The 22,069-nt window shown below is 23.4% G+C and overlaps 1 protein-coding gene across 12 annotated transcripts in view; it reads right to left on the reverse strand.

Annotated features, from left to right (window-relative positions):
- LOC126901058 (basement membrane-specific heparan sulfate proteoglycan core protein-like) overlaps window positions 1-22,069 on the reverse strand; it is a 118,564-nt gene that overhangs the window by 96,227 nt on the left and 268 nt on the right. For all 12 annotated transcript variants that reach the window (XM_050677200.1, XM_050677192.1, XM_050677193.1 and 9 more), the window contains exon 2: window positions 15,207-15,461. In XM_050677200.1, coding sequence (XP_050533157.1) covers window positions 15,207-15,296 — 90 coding nt within the window. In that variant the 5' untranslated portion in view covers window positions 15,297-15,461. The remainder of the gene's footprint in view (window positions 1-15,206; window positions 15,462-22,069) is intronic.

Raw genomic sequence — 22,069 nt, forward strand, 5'->3', positions numbered from 1 at the left:
ACCCACCAGCACTTAATCCTGTGTCTTATATCCTCATCAATACCACCGTTCTTTTGTATAACTAATCCTAAATACTTCAAATTTTCCACCTCATTTATCACGTCTTCGCTTATTGTGACTGATCTACTCATTCGTCCATCTACCTAGTGTTCTCCTCGTTCAAATTCGTACTCTATATATTTTTTATGACTTTTACTTATTCTTAATCCTGTTCCTCAAGATCTGATCTCCACATCTCCAGCCTTTGATTAATTCCTACCCTATCTATTTCTATTAACACTGTTGTCAGCGAATAACATGCATCACGATACCTCACTTTGTATTTCTCAGTGATCCGGTATGACTATTTTTATAATTAGATATTTCTCGGTCGTACTCTTCCACTAGCCTAGGTATAAAAATGTTAATAATATTTGAAATACTAAGCAAAAGTTATAAAAAAAAAAAATTGTATGTAGGGTTGAAACAATTTTTTATTAATAATTAACCTTTGTCTATTTTATGTTTTTTGAGGGGTAGACAAAGCCTCATAGTTGCCTCTATAATGTTCGAGTATCATTAAAGAGGTTAAATTATTTTTACTATGACTGACACCAGAAGTTTCTGAAAATACATGTCGTGAGGCAAGTTTGCTTAAAACTCTCCGTCAAATTCATCCATGCAAATTAGATAGTTAAGTAAGTATGAAATTCGTACTTATTTATCACAAAACAAATATATAAAACGAAAAATAAATTATGCTATATCAGTACTAAAGCATTCAATACAGATTTTCGTGTATTTTCGTGTACCTCGTTCATTTGTTAATGGTTTTTATTTATATAAATAATATAACAATCAAAACATCATAATAATAATATAATATTTTTATAGTAAATACAGTGTAATTATAATAGTTTATGCGACATGGTTTATAGAATTCAATGATAAATGATTACTGAATTTGTTCAGGAAAAGAAATTATTTATTAATTTCGATAAAATTTTACCATACTCGACAAATATAATCGTACGCGTAACACAACTACGAGAATTAGCCTCCATACACACTTCAATGAAATTAATTTTTTCATTAAATGACTATTAAATTTGATAATAATATATAAGTGTACTTAAATATTATTATTATTGTGAATTTTACGCCATATAAAAGTAAGGAATGAAAAATCGTTATCACAGAAAATTTATAGAAACTACTTATTCAATATTTACCTAAATATTGTGAATTATAATTTTTTATTCGGCCTATATTAATAAGGAAAATCAACAGTTTCATATTGTGTAATCATAATATGTCATATTAAATCATAAATAATTATAACTAAAATACATGATTGAATGCATTTATGAATTTTGTTAAGTTATTCCAAAGACATCAAAGAACTATATTGCATCATACTTTTAGCTGTTTTTAACTTTTGAAATTGCTTGCAAATAACAAAATCCTAATAGTGTTAAAATACAAAAGAGTAATAAATCTTACAGATACGAGTGTAAAATATTTTGCGATAATATCAAAAAATAAATAAAATATAAGAGGATTTTTTTTATATCGTTAAACTATTGTATATACTATCTTAATTCGTGAAATTTTAATAACAAGTTTTATGTTTAAATGTGCTCATTAATTGATTACCAATCAATGATTCACAACCATAATTGACGATAAATATTCATTATGAAATAATTGTATTACATAATTAATATATTAAATTGCACAAGTATAGTCATCTATTTGATAATTTATCTAAACAAGTAGACGTAAATTAATAAATGAAATTATAGTAAATATACTGCATATAATATTTTACTATTTTAAAGAATTAAAACTCAGTAACTTGACTTTTTAAGTGATGACTGAATTAATATTAAGTAGTTATAACAATTATTAAAATTACCGCTTCACTTAAATTATTTTCTAATGTAGACCAGATGTCAATTTCAAAACTTTCATTTGTTTTTTAATAATTAAGCTCAAACAAACTTTGCCAATTTGTATAAACTCATAGAAATTCATTACGCAATTTTACTCAAGTTATTAAAACGTCTTAAATTGACAAATATACTTATATACTTCACGATTATAAAACATTTTTATAATATAGTATTAATAGTAAAGTATTCTCTATATTAATATTGTTAATTTAAAAAACTGAATTAATTCATGCCGATAGCATAACCATTAAAAATAATTAATAAAAAATACCCTTGGTAATTAATAGTAGAATTTATATTTATAAATTAATAAAATTAAAATGTGTAGAATTGTGCTAAGTCTTTTATTTTTACTAAATAATATCGACTGAAAGTAGATTTTGGGGAGAAATAGAAAGCCATCTCGAAATTTGTTACAGCTTACTTACACAAATTTAGAAAAACTATATTTATTGTTGAATAAATGTATATTTTTAGGAAAAAAAAGTTAAGTTAATCTTCAACAAAAATTATTTCTAAAAGTCGTCCATATTACCGATTTTAAATTCTCACTACGACTATTGATATTTAAACAAATCTAATAATCTTTATCCATAATAGTTCATTATAATTTAGGCGAAATATTTAGCTTACTCTGTAAAATTTTTCAAAAAATATTAATTAATTTCATTTTATCGTATGACTTCCATTTTTTTTAAGACATAATAATACAATTTTGTTTGAAAGATTACGTAAGTACTAAAAGTAAAAAATAGATTTACTGAGGTCCGTATTAATTTATATACTCGATTTTGTTGCATTTTGTAAAATACACGAAAAAATTAGTTTTTTACATAAATAAGTCATACTTATATTTAATAACTGCTAAAAAAAAAGTTTTTCATCGTGGGATTGTTTTAATTTTTTATTGGATGATAATAATAATACTTAAAAATACATACTTATTTATGCTGTGAAAATAAATATTTAAAAAAAAAAAAATGATTAAATTTCTTTTATTTGTAAATAAACTAATTTTGTATTTGAACGTTTTCAACTTTATTCGTATTAAAAACTAATAATATAAAATATATAAATATATGTATAATATACATTATATTTTTTACATAGTGTCTCAGATCTTATTGATAACGCCAAATTACATAACTCGACAAAATTTTGGTCATAGGATGTTTATGAATTTTTTTATTGTTTCTGATCATTTCATTAATATTTTTTGTTAAATAATTACTGCCTTCTTACATTATACTTCAAGAATATTTTTTGGTTCTATTACTTATAAGATAAAATAATAATTTTACTTTTAATTTTTTCAACATTTTGAAATAGCCGCATTAAGTATTTTTTTTCTAAATACTTTTGATTGAGCGATGATAATTTTAGAAAAAGTAATAAATTAGTTACCAGCATTTCCATACGTAGAGTAGGTATGTAGTGCGATTGGTTTAGGACCATATTACATTATGTATACTTCACTCCACTCGCATTTAAATTATTATCAGAATATTTTATAAAAAAGTACTCAAAAACGGCTATATCAAATATTTGAAAAAAATAAAATAAAATTTTTATTCTTATTAGTCTAGGTCTTAATTGTTTTATTTTAAATCTGAGTAATCCGAATTCGTTATAAAATGTTTTAAATAATCAAATTTTTTTCCGTAACAGTTTCTAAAATATATAAATCAAAGCTGTCAATAACTTTTGTTAATTTAACTACTTTAAACAGTGCTTGTTTATTGTAGCTATAATAAGTGTTCAAAATAAACTGGCTACAAGTGAACAAAAAAAAATTAATTATCGAAAATATTTGCTCAATTAATTGATTTTAATGATCACGAGAACTGAATTATGACATACCACAATGGCTATTTATTCATTTAATTATTTTTAGTATCATATTATGTTGAATGACCAATTATATTAAATGATAAATATGCGACAGATAATATCGCTTGATAAATTATTTTGCGATAATAAAGTGCTATTTTATTGGTGTCTAGACGTATAATAAGGTATACTTAATAATGACAAATATTATTTAAAACCAATAGCATAATTAATATTTGGTTATAAGGGCTGGTATATGATAAGACAATACATTACCCACTCAAATAAAACTTTATCAATGATGAAGTCTTAAAAAAAATTCTAAGGTTCATACATAAAACAGATCATCTATTTTACTCTTTTTAACTAATAACATGACCAGACATTTCAGATAGGGATATAATATATTTCTCCAAAAAAGATACCTAAAAATACTTTGAAACATTACTCTTTGGATAGTTTTCGTATATACAATAATATAAGGATTTACCCAATTTTTTTTAAAGTTTTAAAATACTGGCTAAATTTGCTAGAGGTGTTAATTATAAAGGCTTCAAAAGGAGTTTTTACTGTTAAAACAATTTAAAAGCATAACATGGATTTATATACATATATTATACAGAGTGGAACAGATCTAACAGACAATTCTTATGACATTTAATGTAATTTCAATTTCGTTGTATTTTTTTAAAAATAATTTTTGTATTCTTAGACTATATAAAATGCAAATTTTATATCATTTATTTTTAATAATAATAATAATAATAAAAAAAATTCATATTTTCAAAATTTCAAAATAATTGTTTTTTATAGAGTTCGTAAAACAAGAAAGTTGATGTTACAAGCTTTTAAAACGTAAAGTGGGTATGTAGGGCAGGAGAATATAGAAAGTATGGATATACATTTATAACTCCACTATGACACATGCTCACTCAATGTATTAAAAGTTTGTAATTGAATAAGTATTTATCCATTAACTTTTTTTGCAAGAACGGTTTTCAAAAATCGATTGTTTTGAAATTTTGGAAAAATAAAAAATAATTTTTTTATTAAAAACAAGTAACAAAAAACATGCCTTTAATAAAGTATAAGAATGCATAAATTATTTAAAAATTATAGTATAATATTTATTGTATTAAATTGAGTTGAGAGTTAGATCTGTTCCATCATGTAAATAGTATAGTCAAAAAATAGTAAATAGTAAAATATATAGTAAACTTATTTACTATTCAATAAATATTCTATAAAATAATATATGGGAGAAGATCACTAATTTTTATTAAATATTTAAGTAGATAAATAAAATTTTTGTTTAGTTTAAAAATATAAAAGGTCCCTTACAATGCGAAGAGTGCAATTTTAGTTATTATATTAAATTTATCACTAGTTACACGTGTAAATAATTGTTATTAACTAAAAATATCAAAAGAGTTTTAATATATTGAATAATGAAATAAAACTTTTTTTAAATTAAAAATTAATTTAAATTGTTTAGTTTGTCACATTTTACCAGTTAAGGTTAAAAATCTGGTCGGTTTCTCAGTCTTTTTCAATAAATTGTTACTACTTCATTTAGGAAATGTTGCAGGTGTATTGTATAGTTGATATTAAATTGAAATCATTTATATTCTGTATGAGTAAATTAATAGCTTTAGCTTTTGAAACTTCTAAAAGTTACACATCAAAAACATTAATTTTCTTGAATAATATTAGTCAAAAATTCGAACTTGTTCAGATAAAAGCGTAATTACCTTTCATTGTGGTTGTTTTGTATGTAGCATCGTATAAATAAAACTTTCACTAAACGTTTATTATAAGATAAATTTCATCAGAATCTAATATTAATTAAAGTAATATAATATCTAAAAACTTTATTTTTTTAAATTGCAACTTACATATTTAACTAGCTTATAAAATAGAAAATGATGTAATTAAGTAAATGACTAGTCAATAAAATTTTTTTGAACCAGTGTTTTAGAAGTTATCTACATTTTTATACCTAGTCGGTGGAAGGAGTGTGACCGAGAAAAGTCTAATATTAAATAATGTCATGCACGCGGCTCACCTCCATACTATATTTTAATGTGGTAATAATTACTGAAATAATGGATCAAAAGTTGTTATCGTTATGTTATGTTAAATCACTTCTTAAAATAGATCATTTTTTATTTTAAGTGTTGGTTAAATATGTATGCTGTCATTTAAAAAATAAAGTTAAGACGTTTAATGTATAAATGATGAATTTAAAACGTAATTAATAGATGACAAATCAGGAAATATATGAAACTAAAAAAATTCAGCACAGTGGGGACGTAGCATAGTTGGGTCCAGTATAGATGATACCTGACAGCGATTAAAATTACTATCATAAAAATCGCTCCGATGCAAATCTGTATATAATGTTTAATCTAAAAAAATTAATGGACTATTCTAAAAGATACATGATCTCCTATTTCCTTATTTATATTCTGATTACAAGTTTTATAATTTATAAGTATAATATATGAATATATATATATATAAATATAAATATTACTTATCTTAAAGAAAATATAATGTATGGTGTACACTCTCTCTTTCCTAATTCTATATTATCAGTTGTTGACCGGCGTTCAATGTGACAGGGTCACGTTGTGAGTAACAATTGTGTTAAAAATGTAATTAAAATGTAATTTTCTTAAGAAAATCTGTAGTTCATTTATTATAATTTAACAATAAAAAATTCTACAACATAATGATCCATACATTTTTCAAAAAGTTATAGCTTTATAATGTTAAAATAAAAAAATGAATTTTCTTACAAAAATCGTATTTTTTTTATTAAATTTGATGTCCGTTTTCACCATAAAAACTAAATAAAGTAGGAATTTTTCTTTTTAATATGAAAATATATTACATAAACTTAGTTTTGAACCCCCCCGCATAAAGGGAAATTAAAAAAAATTAAAAAAAAAAGTATATCGCATAAAAGAAGAATATAATTAGTACTTATCTTAGAGAATTTATAATGACCCATACATTTTTCAAAAAGTTATAGCATTTTAAAGTTAAACATGTAAAGTATAAAATCGAGAATTTTCACATAAAAATAGCATTTGGTAGCCATTTTCACCGTGATGACAAAATAAAGTTCGAAATTTTTTTTTTCATAATAAAGTATATTACATTAGCTTTAATTTAAGATATATATAAAAGTGTCAGAGTTTCCGGAACACTTTCAAAAATTATGTTAAAAAATTAATTTTTTGTGAACAAGTTGTCATTTTGAATCCCTCTTTGGGGCAGGTAAAGGGTCAGATTTATAAAAAAAATATACCAAATGAGAAGTAAAAACATCATACATTTATAAAAAAAACATATATTGATTTAATAATTTTTGAAAAAGTTATGGCAGTTTTAAGTAAAAAAAATTGAAAAAATTTCGAAAATTAGCGTTTTTTAAATTTGTAATTTTTTTGGAGATATCCGCTATTTACGGGAACGAGGGAAATTTTTTCAATTTTTGAGGGTAATGTCTTCGACTAGATACAATTTATAATATTTTAACGCATTGTTGAAAAAAATCGGTCCAATGAGAGCTCAGTAAAAGTGGTAATAGACACAAAAAAAACACATCATAGTAAAATTAATACCTTCTCAGCTTCGCATCAAAGCTAAATATCAAAAATAATTTTTTTAACATTATTATTATTATTTTAAAAAAAATCTAGTGGCTGGTGTTAAAATAATCACCTTGTATAATATTAAAGAGGAACTGTGGCGTTTTCACAAGGTCATATCTTCCATTGCGACAAAGTTTTAGTAGTTAGTAAAATTTATACAAACCCTTCCTATACTAAAATTTTTAATTATACTACTAAAAAGGGGCACTGATTTGGTAACTGCCTAAGGGCTCTAAGACTCCAAGTCCAGCCTTTTTAATCATTAGTATTTAAATCACATTATATATTGACAACAAAAATATTTATAAAATTTTATTAATGAAAAACTAAAATATCTTTGAGACTACTCTACACAACTTATAGTTGTTTATTTAAATATAATTGAGTTTTATACATGAACTACTTGACTTTTTTACTATTAAATATATAACGTTGTTTATAATTTAAAATAAAAAATATTTTTATTTTATTTTTCTAGAAATTTCTAGATAATGTTATTTTGAAAAAAAATATATAATATTGTTTTAAGTTAAATCATCTAAAAGTATTAATAAACCATTTAATGTGACTTATAAATTCAATCATGACATATAATGTAAGAAAATGCACATGAATTTATGTTTTAAATTATAAATATGTTTTATTGTATAAAACTTAACTAAAGTAGTAGTATTCATTGTTAATATCTATTGAGTGATGTCATTCTAATAGCTGTGTTAAGCCAATTCTATTAAAAAATTAAATTACTCTTCTTTTATATTTTTTGGCGTTAAGCCTGAATAGAAAGGAATGTTTAAAAAAATACATTATGTTATATTCTTGATATCTTTAAAAAATTTTATTGAGTAGTAATTAACTAAAAGGTATTACGTTTTACACTTAATGCCGTATTTTATGTGAATATTTTGTAAGTTTTTGATACAACTCCAACTCGTTGATGTAGTTGTTATGTTATAATCCGCTACCTACTTGAAACACTGGTGTTATCCATCAAATATAGCACTGAATTCCTTGAATATAGTGTATAAGGGAAGATTTTGAAAATGAGTATAAAAAGAATAAAATCCAATACAGAATAACCTAATCAGTCTTTTTAAAAAATGTATAAGAGGCTATTGTTCATTATAAACCTGTATCATTAAACTCGCCATGAAGGTTTATGCATGAAAAAGGGGGATGATAAACCAAGGGTATTAAGATTTCGTACAATCAAAAGAAAAGTACGCACATTTATCTGAAAAGAAATTTATTTTAAATAAAAAAACTACATGCGAGTTCATTAATGTAAAGGCTTTTAAATGTTAAATGATCGAAATATTATAATACATAGAAGTAGTAAATGTAATTTTTTGACATGATTATTTGAACTATATTATAAGCATTTACATAATTGAATTTATAGTATTCTACTATTAATTTTCAATATTTTAATAATTAGTTTATTTAATGATGAACACCCTGTATATATATATACCTGGTGAAACAGATCTCACTGACCACTCATCTAACTTATGATCTATTTTATCTTTTTTTTTTTTTTTAATCAATTTTTACATTATACGACTACTTAATATATTTTTTATGTTATTTTTCGCATTTACAAAAAATAATCTAAAAATTATTATTTTATTTTTTGAAGATAGCCTATTTATATATAATTTCCTGTCCATGAAAATAATTAACGTTTGAACAAGCATTTTATAAAAATTCTTATCTCAAATCTTTAGAAAATGTTAGAAACGTTTTCGTATGCTAACTACAAGTGTTTGATGAGACCAAGTTAAAATTAATAAAAATGATTTATATGCGCGATTCTATCAATGATATCATCTCATTATACGTTATTTGTTATAAATATATTTTAGGAGATTTAATAATAAATACACTTATTCATTATTATTTTCAAATATTAAAAAAATTATTTGTTGATTATTTCTTGTATTTACGAAAAATAATATAAACATATTAAAAATATAGTTCTACAATGTAAAAATTCATTAAAAAAAAAATATATATAAAATTTTACGTATATCATAAATTATTTGTGTTGTCAGTTAGATTTGTTCTATCTTGTATATATTATATATTTAATTTTTTTTTAATTAAATTATTTGAAAAAGTTGTTTTAATAATTATGAAGTACTTTTTAAATAGATGAAAAATAAAATATAGTTATAAATGATAAAAACTAAATTAACTTGTGATCATACTGAAATTCTTAAAAACTGTGAAAAATTATAACATTATTTGTACGACACAAAATGAAATATCTTATTATTATTCAGAATGAATAAAATGTGTTAATATCAATAAAAAAATGTATAATGTATGTTTATATTAAATACATCTTATAAAGCGGTTTACTCATAATTTTTTTTCATTCAGCTGAACAATAAAAATAGTGATATATGATGGGTTTTTAAATATAAAACGAAACTCAAAAGATTTAACACTTTCGAAATATTATGGGTGTTGTTTAAAACGTATCAATTGTTACTTCTCGTAGGCGTCATTAGACAACTGTTAACAGGCATATAATCATCATCATTACGTTAGATCAGTTTTAATTTAACTGAATTATTTTCTTAAAAGGATTTGTACAAGTTTGTATAAGTTTATTGGTTATAAATAAAATTTTCATGATTTGTATTATAAACTATCAGCAAAGTGAGTCACTGGCTTTCTCGTGAACCACATTGCATATGTCGTGTCATAAAAAAATGTATTTTTACATCTGCTTACCACGAGGCAGCCGAACTTTATTTGTGTATGTATAAGGACTAAAGAGCTACATTGTGTTTATCTATGACTCGTTACTGATGGTCAACAACCGCTTTGAACGTCTGTCTGACATCTTAGCGCCGGTGCCCCATCAAATATACCACGCGACCAGTAAATTTCATGTATGTGGGCGACATTGCAGTGAAACCAGATGTTATAAGAACGTGTACAATAAATATATTTATTTATTGGCAAACATCCTCACTAGATAAAGTGAAAAATATTATTTATTATACGACTCGATTTTTACTTGAGAACTGACAATTTGTCGAACAAAAGATTTTTTTATATAAACAATTTTTAGTATTAATAATACACACATACTCATGAAAAAACGTTTCTCTTTACACGTGTACCGTCCTTATATTTTTCATTAAAAATCTAATAAATAGAAAATATGTTTGTTACTTAAACAGTTAGAAATAATTATTAATCCGGTATTTAAATTTAAGTTAAGTGAAGTACAACTAGTAATGTAATGAATTATTTAAGAATGACGTATAATGCAGATAGCTCTTCGATTTCTACAAGCTCTATTAACATATTGTCAAACTGCTACTAAGCAAGTTTGACTTGCATTAATATTATATGATATTAGTGTATGGTATGTATACCGTTACTTGCATAATTAAAGATAACCGTACAAGTTTCAGCCACCAAAATGTTTTATCTTTAATTTTTACAAAATCTAATTTTGATATATATTGTATTTAATCCTGCTTATTTTACAGCAATTTCATTTCAGCTTTAAAGTCAAAATTATTCCATGTGAACTCTAAAATTTTGTCAATGTATAGGGTAGTGTTCAGTTATTGGTAGGGCTATAATTATTAATAAAATTTCAACTATTTTACCCATAAGAACAGACGTGTTCGTTTTTGAAATGAGTTAATTTTTTAATAATTCAGCAGACTATTTACTATATATTTTTGCCAAAAATGTAATTTTTACTCAATTTTATAATAAGTATATTATATTATAATAAGTTTAAAAAAGAGAGTCAATAGCTGTCTGATCACAATAATAGTTCTTATGGAAAAACTGTATATTATAAAAATATTAAAAATCTATTATTGAAATAAAATATTGAACGATTTCTTAAGACATCATTCGAATTCTAATAAGATGTATAACTTATAAAATCTAATAAGAAAAAATTAACTTAAGTAATTAAATAATTACATTAATTAAAACCTAGGTAATATTGTGTATGGAGTCAATAACTGTACACTTTATCCTATTACTAAGTTATAAGTTGATAATGTAATGGTTTTAAAAAATTAGGCTAAAATTCTCTATTTAAAAATTGAAAAACTATAATTCTATATGCTTATTTTGTGAAAATTAAAACACTAATGCTTCACATAAGAGTTAAGTTAATGCAGACTATTTCTGTTTGCGCACGATAGGCTCAGGTGAACGGTTCTGTGAATATGCATTGTTAAGTAGTATAAATCTAAATATCTGTATACCGGTTCTGGATTCTACTATAAACTTGACTCATTTGTCACTCTCAATATAGCGAAGGAATTTTTTTCCTAACGATTTTTACACGAGAAGTTCAATTAGGATTATTTATTGAAAATTATTCAACTTACTAATAATGTTTTAAAAAAAATATCAATTTTAGAATACTGTAAAGACATTAATTACACAGTAAATATTTGAATAATAAAAAAGTATGAATGTAATTTTACTTATTTTTAAAAATTAAGTATTGAGTAATACGCTCCCTAAATGATAAATCACTAAAATTAATGACACCTAGATCTTAACACTAGTCACAACTTTTAAATTGATATTATTAATATTATAATTAAAACTATGAAACTCATTAAAATTAGTAAATTAAATTTGAAAGCATTTATATTTATTTAAATGGTTATAATTTTCATAACACCAATCATTAAATTTTAAATTAATTGAAAATTGTAATTAAGGTGTAAAATAAATGATCAGTTTTACATCATTATACATCCCAAACTTAACATGCTACAGAGGTTGGTGGCTCTCATTTCACATGTTAGAAAGTTAAAGATGGTGCTTGGATAGATAATGGACGGGACGAATATTATGATCAGATGCACCAGAGACTATACACCACCAATGAGAGAATTACAAGACAATCTTGTTGGCATCCTGGCGATCAAACCCGGGACTCTGTGCGCCGAAACATACGTTTCTACCCAATAGGCCGGGCCAACCCCCTGAAAATTTTAATTAAGGTAAAGTATATTAAAATACAATTTTATATTTAAAAAAAGACTTGAAATAATATAAATAATTCATGAACATAAATTATTAACAAAATCTATATGTGAAAAATATTTTACCACAATTTCCAATGAATCTTATAAAGATTACCTTTATTTTTGCTCATTAAAAACTGTTTACTCTAAATTATCGGTTTCAGTTGCGCCACTGGAAATGACTATACGTTAAGAGCTAAATTTCTTACCGTGTTCTAAGTTATTTAAAGATAAAACAGAGATACAGAAAATGTTAGAAAAACTGGGCAAATTAATTCGTATAAAGATAAACTAGCATTGCCAGAACTTAGCCTGGCGAATCACTGTGCACTCAGATGTTAGATAACTTATTTTTAAAACTGTCATTGTTAATTTTAATATACGTATACATAAAAATTATATTTACGAGAAAACAATAATTTTATAAATTTTAAATTTATGAGCAAAGATCTCTCTGATGTTTTTGATAAATGTTCTGTAAATTGTTATGTAAAGGAAGTCGATGCCACTTGATGTTTTATAGCCAAACATTTATGATACAGCCGATACGTTACGTTAGTTATATCAAATAATTAAAAGAGATTTCAGTGAAATGCAATATTCATTTTAATATAATAAAAGCCACAGTATAAATTATAACAAAGATTATATTGTTTTTATTTACCACATCCTATAAGAGTCATTATTTTACGAACATTAATATATACATTTAAGTTTAAACTAATGAACAAAATAATGATTATTGATTAATTAAATGTATATCTTATGCAAAAGTCAAAAATACCTTTGATACTAATGAGTAATTTTATATATCATAGTGTAACATTACAGTATCACAAGAATTTTTTTTAATTATTAAAGTCTTAAAATAAATTTTAAAATTTTAATCTCATAATGAAAGTTAAATATTAGGGTGCTGCCATTTACCGTTAGTAAATATATATTACAGGCTTAAAAGAGAATAAAATTTATTATGAGAAAACATTTTGTTATGTATTTTTTTAATAAAAGGTACAACAACGTTTTTAATATAAACCAATGAATAAGAATAAACCATTTTTACATTGCGTCTTTAAAAATAAGTTGTCCAAAGAAAATGAAAAAATTCATATGAGAAAAAATTTATTTTGAACAAAAGTAAATATTTTTTAAAAGAAAGTTAAATAATTTGGCTGTGTGTATGAAAAGTCCAATATAAATATATTTGGTATAAGAATAATCAAACTTTGTAAAATAATTAACTATCTATTTATACTAATATTAATATTAATACTCTCAAAAAATAACTCGAAAATTAAAATGATTTATAATTAGTGATAAGTTTCATTAATCCTAAGTTAAGGTCCCTTTAAAATATTATATAGATAAATTTTAATTAAAACTTCTTTAGAATGGCAGTGTTTGAATTTTTCGAAAAATAATTAATTAATTTGTGTTCGATGTAGTTAAATATGATTTTTTTATTGTTATAATATATTTTCTAAGTTTTATAAAAGCATTATATAACACACTCGTTATTGAATACAAGTAATATATTTAAGTTTTTAATCAAAATTATGATTAATAAGAATAATATAGAGGAGTATAACAATTTTGCTTAGAAATAAATGATGATCATGATTTCCATCCAGTTGAAAAATGCCGTTGAAAATATATTTGTATTTCTAATCAACTATTAACAATTAATTTTCATTATGTAATAACTTCATGTAATTTTAGGAACATTGCAAATTTGTATTCTAGAATACAGCGTTTAATTGTCAGTATACCCATGAAACAACTTTATTCAAACATTAAATATACATACTAACGCGATTATCCAATCGTTAATAGTCAATTTTTTTTTACAAATTTTAATTTATAATGAAACAGATAACTTTGAATGGTGTAGCAGAGAAGAGAGTGTTTAGATGGATGAGTGGAGTGATTAGAGAAAATAGGATAAGGAACGAATATATATGAGAGAGTATAAATGTATCGTTAATCGTGGATAAAATGAGAGAAAATAGACTTAGATAGTTTGGTCATATAATGAGAGAGAGAATCGAAAGCTGTAAGAACAGTTATGGAAATGAATGTTGAGAGATGAAGAGGCAAAGGAAGACCAATAAAGAGATGGAGGGATGTTATTGAATGCGATATGAGGACGGCTGATGTGTGCGTAATTGATATAGTAGATCGTGTCAATTGGAAGTTTAGGATAAGGGTGGCCGACCCCAATTAGTTGGGATATAGGCGTGGAAAAAGAAAAAAAATAATGAAATAAATAACTTTGTTTTTAGTATTTTTAAAGAAGTAAAATGGTAATAATTAAAAAATGATGTATTAGTAATTGAATCAATACATACATTTTTTAATGTATAATTTAAAACTATAGATTTATGTATTGCAATGAATTGTCTATAATGAAATGAACAGAGTTTTTTCACTCTAATTATCTGTTTCAGCCTAAAATTACTGAATTAACGCATACATCTATTTCATTTACTTACGGTATTCCGTTATAAAATAATAAACTTTTTTGCCCAAGTAACATAAAATACTTATTTTATGTATTGTATTTTAAATATGCAGAGTACCGTGCTCAAAATGTAAAAGTCAATCTAATGTTTAAACTTTTAAGAGTTTATTAGCTTATTTAATAATATAAAATTCTACAGTGCATGTATAATTTTAAGCTATGTTAGTTATTAACATCAAATAGTTTTTAGTTTATGTATTCGAAAATAACCATCTTAATAAATTCTTACCTGAAAAGACGACGAGGCTGAACATAGTGCTACAAAAAGTAATATACTGGCAAACAACCATATCCAGTTTCTTGATTGTAAGTACATCATATCACACTTATTATAATTATTTAATAAAAAGCTAAATTTCCTACTATGATCTTGTGAAACGCACTCAAGATCCTCCGAGTTGACGAACACGGAGGCTTGTAAACGTAAATCCTGTTGTCTCGATTCAAGTTTCCATTGTTAAATACGATACGGGGCGGCGATTAACTGTGAACAAAAAGACATAATTGCTTAATTAGTTCAAAAAAATTATCCGTTTTCAGTTAACGCTGCTATTCTAAAGTAACTGGGTAGTTAATTAAAATTATAATTTCAGCAACATAATTAAGCTTCATATTCAATCGATTTATTGAAAACAAACTATTTGTAAAAAATTTCATTGTAAATTAATATAATTAATAAATAGAAACATTTTAACTATAAAAATTTATTTAGTGATTTCTGAATTATCTAAAGAGTAATGTTCGTTGTAAAAAAAATTAAACCTATAAATGTTTTCAACATATGGCTAATCAAGTTATGTTTTATTTTTATTTATAATATTCCTAGTTTGTTTAGAAGCAATAATTAATTATTTAATACTTTTTAATGTTTTTTATTTCATTTATAGGGAAAATTGTTCACTCATCACATTAATGGTTTTAGAAAATAAAAATAAAATATTTTGAAAAAATTTAAAGAGAACTCTTGCAATAATTAGGGGTGCTAAAAATAATGTAGTTCCGGCTAAAAAATCTTCTGTGCAAAATGGTTATGGACATATGTATAAAATGCCTTTAAAACTTTATTAATCGGGTCAATGCTCAGTGATCAATGTGTAATTCGATTCAAATCATAAGACCTATTTATATATCGTACATTTTTAGTTTATTACAGTTAAGACTCGCATTGAATTTTTTTTGTTAAATCACGTTACAAAAAGAAACTTGAAATACTATACTACTTTGAAGTTTCATTTAAACGTAAAATAAATAAAACTAATTTAAATGCTTTACATGCTATAAATTAATCCCTTCTGAGTATGCATTTATGTGCTAAGTAAGATTCAAACTTACTATTCATCAAGTATTTAGGCGAATAAAATTATTTTTGAGTTATGTAAATAAAAGTTTAAAAATTATAAATGTATATACTACTTATATAAAATTCAAAACACTTCAGTATATAGTTTGATGGTTTCTATGGTGTAAATTGTCATAATACTAATAATAACAAATATTTTAAAAACACCTTGAAATAAAAATCATTGATGAATAAAAACGATTATATGTTATATTTTTAGATAATGATGCTAGATTCCTGTTTTATTATAAGAGAAAACAAAAATCTTCATTTAAATGTAAAAATACGAATGTATTATAATTATAATCTACAAAAATTTTGTAACCGTCTAAAACATTTGAATTCAGGTTTCAATAGAATAAAAATTTCAATAGAGAATTACCTGCATTACAAATTACTATAATAATTTACAATAATTTTTAAAATTTATAAAATACTACTATTTAATAGTACTACTATTTAATACTACTATTATTCTTAATCACTTTTAGTAATAATCCTATGACATATAATTTTGGTCGTGGAAAATTTTAACAAATCCATTCACATATAAACCTACGTTATTTTTTATATGTACTCATTCACTGTGATACAAAAACACAAGAATTATATAATTTTACAGCCGAATCGTTATCAGGTATTTGTTAGGTAAATTGTGAACCTGTTTTGTCACGAACACCAGCAGATAAAGATTTAAAATATTTTAGATAATTAGTTTATATAAGAAAATATTTCATTTTTTTTTTACAAAATTATGAAAAAGAAGATTTTTTTTTTTTTAATTAAATGTATGTTAATGTAACAAGTTTTTCGATTATTCTTAGCAATTTTCTTTATATTGTTGGATTTTATAAATAATATGATGTATCCAACTTTGTAATTAATAATTCAATTAGAATCTTAATATCAAAAATTATTTGTAAAAAATTCTATTAAAACTAAGACGAAACATACAATATTTTAACGGTATACAATGATATCTTATCATAATAAAATACAATTTGAATGTCCCATGTACGTATTAATTATGACTCATCGATAACTTTCTTAGTGTTATTTAAATGCAAGAAATTAAATACTTAAAAAAAAAAGAAAGTAATAATAAAAAATACATAAAATGGTAGCATCACCATGTTACGTGTATAATTTTTATACAAAGTTAGAGCTAAATTTATAAATAATTTCTTAAATATGTAAACGAATAGAAATAGTAACAAATAAATAATTGTGGTTGTATAAATTAAAAATTGATATTCTTTACTTTAATTGAAAAAATTAAAAAATCGAAAAAAACTAATTAATTTTGTTTTTTTTAAAGACGCTTCAAAAATTGTATATAATATAGGAAATTTTATGATGGTAATTAGCACATTTTTTAACAGTAGGTATTTAAAGGTCCCATAGGGAACAAAATTTATAATGAACAACGGTATACTTATTATAAGCTAATAAAATACAGTAATAATTGTAACATTTAATTTTAAAAAAATATTCGAAGACATGTATTATCTTCTAAAAATGAATTGTTCATTATTTAACTCTGAATGTTTACATTATTACCCTTAGCCATAATGAGGTTGCGTCAAGTTAAGAGCTAGTGTACAAAACCATGTAAGGATCATTGTAAGGTAGAGCCGATCCCAGATGATTGAAATAGAAGATACGAAGATGATGATGTGTTTACATTATTTTAAACAAATTAAAAAGCGTACTTTGCTAAATTATAATTTTATATATTTAACTTTATTGGCATTTTATTTCTAATAAACCTATTATGTTACAAAAGTCAATTGTTTTGAAAAAGTGTTAAAATTATATCATCAACACCTTACTAAACAATGTTTTATTTTAGTTTCCTGTTTAGAGCAGCGTTTAGAACAGCACATTCCATAAGCCTATATAATTGATGATTTGTATATTTTGCAATTTTTACCAACGTATATGTTGTCAAATTTTGCATTTAAGATAAAAAGAATTCTAAGAATTTTCTATGAAAAATTACTAAAATATCCAATGAACACTCCATATAAAGAATATAATATGTTATTTATCAAAATAATGTGACGTTAAATGCTTACACATCGATTTGATCACTATGACAATACGATTATATAATAGGTTATTTTTTTACCGTTGACTGTTGTGCTTAATTTAATGCACTGCATTGTCTAATTTAATCGAAAAATCCAAATTTCTTTAAACAAAATATGTAATTACTTCCTGTGGGACGTGTTTTTTGACAATTATAATCGAATAAAACTTATATATATATATTCAAAAAAATTTATACAATTCTAATTTAATATAGATAATAATAAAATTTTACTTTAATTAAACATTAATAATAATGCAAAAACAATTCAACCCTTTTTTATTATTCATATAAAATGTAACTTCTATGCTAAAAAAATATACACATATTTTAACTATGTTTAAAATAGTTAAGAGTAAGTTTTTTTATATATAATTATGAAATATTAGTGATTGTGACATTTGCTTAGTTTTGTACAATTTTAAGTGAAATGATATTTGCAAACAGACAATCTAAAATATCTTATGGATATTTATCTTACGATAAATACCATCATATGGAAATTAAAAATTTTAATATATTAATATATTTTTATCTAGTGAATTAACATTCGTTATTTGTACTCATAGTAAAATATAAATTTAACATAACACGAAACACTGACTTGCAACATATTTATAGATTAAGCAATTCAAAATCAAATATAGAATCGAGCAAAATAATACTTAAAACCTTACCTACCCGTTTATACAAAACGATTGTCTTACATGGTTATGTTGAAATTTAATATTAATATTGCTTAAAATATGCAATATGTCAATATTTAAGCTGGTTCATCAGTATATTAGAGCTATATCAACAGATTTTAAAAACAAAGTTTCTAATAAGTTTTTTGTGCAAATTTTAATGAATCGCTCAATATTTATTTACATTCCTTTAATTAAACATTTGGATATGGGTTACTAAAGTCATAAACTATAACATGCTTCATTTTACCAAAGTAAAATTAACTCTAACAAAATAACTCAATAGTGTGAAACAAATAGAAGAATACAGACATTACAAGAATAATGTAAGAAGAATAACAGTAGAGGAATAATAAGAATTTTCTAACTTTTATGTATAATTCTTCAAAATAGATTAAATAAATTTTTCATAATATTATTCAATGTAAATATTATTTTTGATATTTATAATTTAAAAGTCTCATATTAATACTCTCAATTAATATTTGCATTAATGGTAATCATATATTTTAAAAAAATAACCAGTGTTTTTAATTAACTCACTGGATAACCAATTTATTTCAGTATTTATGTTTGCTTAAAAATAATAATCCTACCACATCTAATAGTAACAATTACCATTTGAGCGAAAAAACCTAAAATTAGAAATATGGTAGTTAGCTGCCAAAATTTTTACTTTTAGTGTTTCAATAAAGATAACACCTATTAAAAGTGTTTTATTGTGTGTTTTTAATCTCAAATAAATTTAAAATACATATTATATCGATAAACGCAACAAATTAAGAAGTAACATTCTTTTTTCACACTCTTCAGGATATAAAAAGTAAAATTTATTCTCTGATTACAACATATATGTTTATTGAATTTTGAAGTAGAATTCAAACCAAATTTTCGATATTTTAATGAAAATTTTTATAAAAAGAGTAAATTCTAAATTCAAATATCTCTAATATCAAAGTAGATTTTTTTTAGTTATTGCATTATTCCTTGCGCAAAGCGATTTCTACATATATACATGCAATTTATATTATACATATACATTTTAAATTGATAGTTTTTTTTAAATCATTAAAAATTCTATAATAAAATTTTTATTTTATGTAAATAAATTAAAAAATAATCTTTATCATTAAATTTTAAATAAATTTTTCGATTAAAGACAATATGATGAATTGTTCAATTAAATTAAGATAAAAGCGAGGGCATGACTTAAAATTATAAGTAAAACTAAAATACATTTAAAAAAAGACATTACATAATTTAACTAGGATTTAAAGTATTTACTAAAATATTTTTAAAGAATATATGAAGCTAACCTTGAAAAACCTTAATACAATATATTTTACCGGAAATTGGATTAAGATACTTTAATATAATATTTTGCTAAGTGCTTATAAATTTAACGTTGAATATGCTAATAAACCCATTATACCAATACTTTAGTGATTTAATTTTTAAAATTAATTACTCATATATATGTTTCATTTAATAAAAGGTCAAAGCCATAAGTAAAATTTAAAACTTTAAATTATTTTAATTTGTGTGTTCCTTTATTCTTCTACATTCTAGATACAGGCATTTAGACCAGGAGCGTTGTTTAATTTTTTTATTAAAGGACACATTTTTCAACATACTATTCAATGCTCAAAAATTTTCATTGGAGACTTTGAACTAAATGACTAAAAATACATTGACGCCCTTTCTTTTCTTTTTTTGTTGCAAATTATAATATTTTTCATACTCCTGAATAACACTATCAAACTAATTGCAAAAGCATGACTATCATTAATTTATTAAATTATTTTAAGTATTTCAAGTGTGATATTGCTTAAAAAAACACTCAATATTCGTTCAAAATTTCAATATATTGATAATAATTACAGAAATGGTCTTCTTTATAATGAAAAGTACGTCAAAGAAGAATCAAGTGTAGCATGTGTCTTATAACATAAGTATACGTAAATACATACTTAAAAGTAATCAGCCAAAACTACTATCTTATTAAACAAACATTATAATCTATGTGACTTTTCTGTTAAAAACTGTTTGAAAATTTCTATGAGAACTAATAAATACTTCCATATAGTTAAGTATTCTTGGTATGCGGTATTTACAACTTAGTTTTTGAACTTTTAATTATCTAACAGTTAATATTCAAATATCAAATATTAGTAGAATTATTTATTAATAAATAAACAAATTTTAAATTGTTATCAATAAAAATATTTGCAGAAATTTATCAAAGAAGAACAAATTTTATTCAACCATTGGTGAAATTTCAATAAAATTTTTGAATGTGTACATTCAACCTGATTCTATCCCTAAATTATTTTTACAAATTTTCTGAAATGTAGTTAAGTCACTTCAAATCTCCCAAATTGCACTTATGTATTCAAATCTTTAAAATTATATCAGTGTTTAAGTTTCAATACAAAACACTTAATAATCACAATTGCGATTTAAAGAATGGGTTGTCACCTTTACTTGCTTTTTTGCGTAAGTCCTTGGTTATAAAAAAAATACTTCTTTCATTTTTTTCTGTTAGATTGAACATCTGTTTTTTGTAAAAAAGATATTAAATACAGACATTAGTAACATTGTAATACATCGATCAAATAGCAAATTGAGAACTGTTTTTCACATTTAGATTGAATGGATGCTCAAATTCGCTTTACAACCCCAATGAAAACGATTGGAAACGGCTGAATACTTGAAATGAACCCTTTTTATAAGACTGTCTCAGACTAGGTTATATCGGTTGTTTTTTATGGTATGTACAAATACTTAAACAATTTACAAGAGTAGAACGTTAATTCGGCAACAAATAGTCAGCGATAACAAATATTATCATAAATTTTAAGGCAACACTATTTAGTTACCGTTTTATATATTTGTTTAAAATAGTTAAATTTAACCTGCAATAGTATTAATAGTAAGTAAAACCCTTAATTAAAAAAAAAAACCGCCAAAATATT

This window comes from Daktulosphaira vitifoliae, unplaced genomic scaffold (assembly GCF_025091365.1).
Source record: "Daktulosphaira vitifoliae isolate Bord-2020 unplaced genomic scaffold, ASM2509136v1 Scaffold_3, whole genome shotgun sequence".
NCBI lineage: Eukaryota > Metazoa > Arthropoda > Insecta > Hemiptera > Phylloxeridae > Daktulosphaira > Daktulosphaira vitifoliae.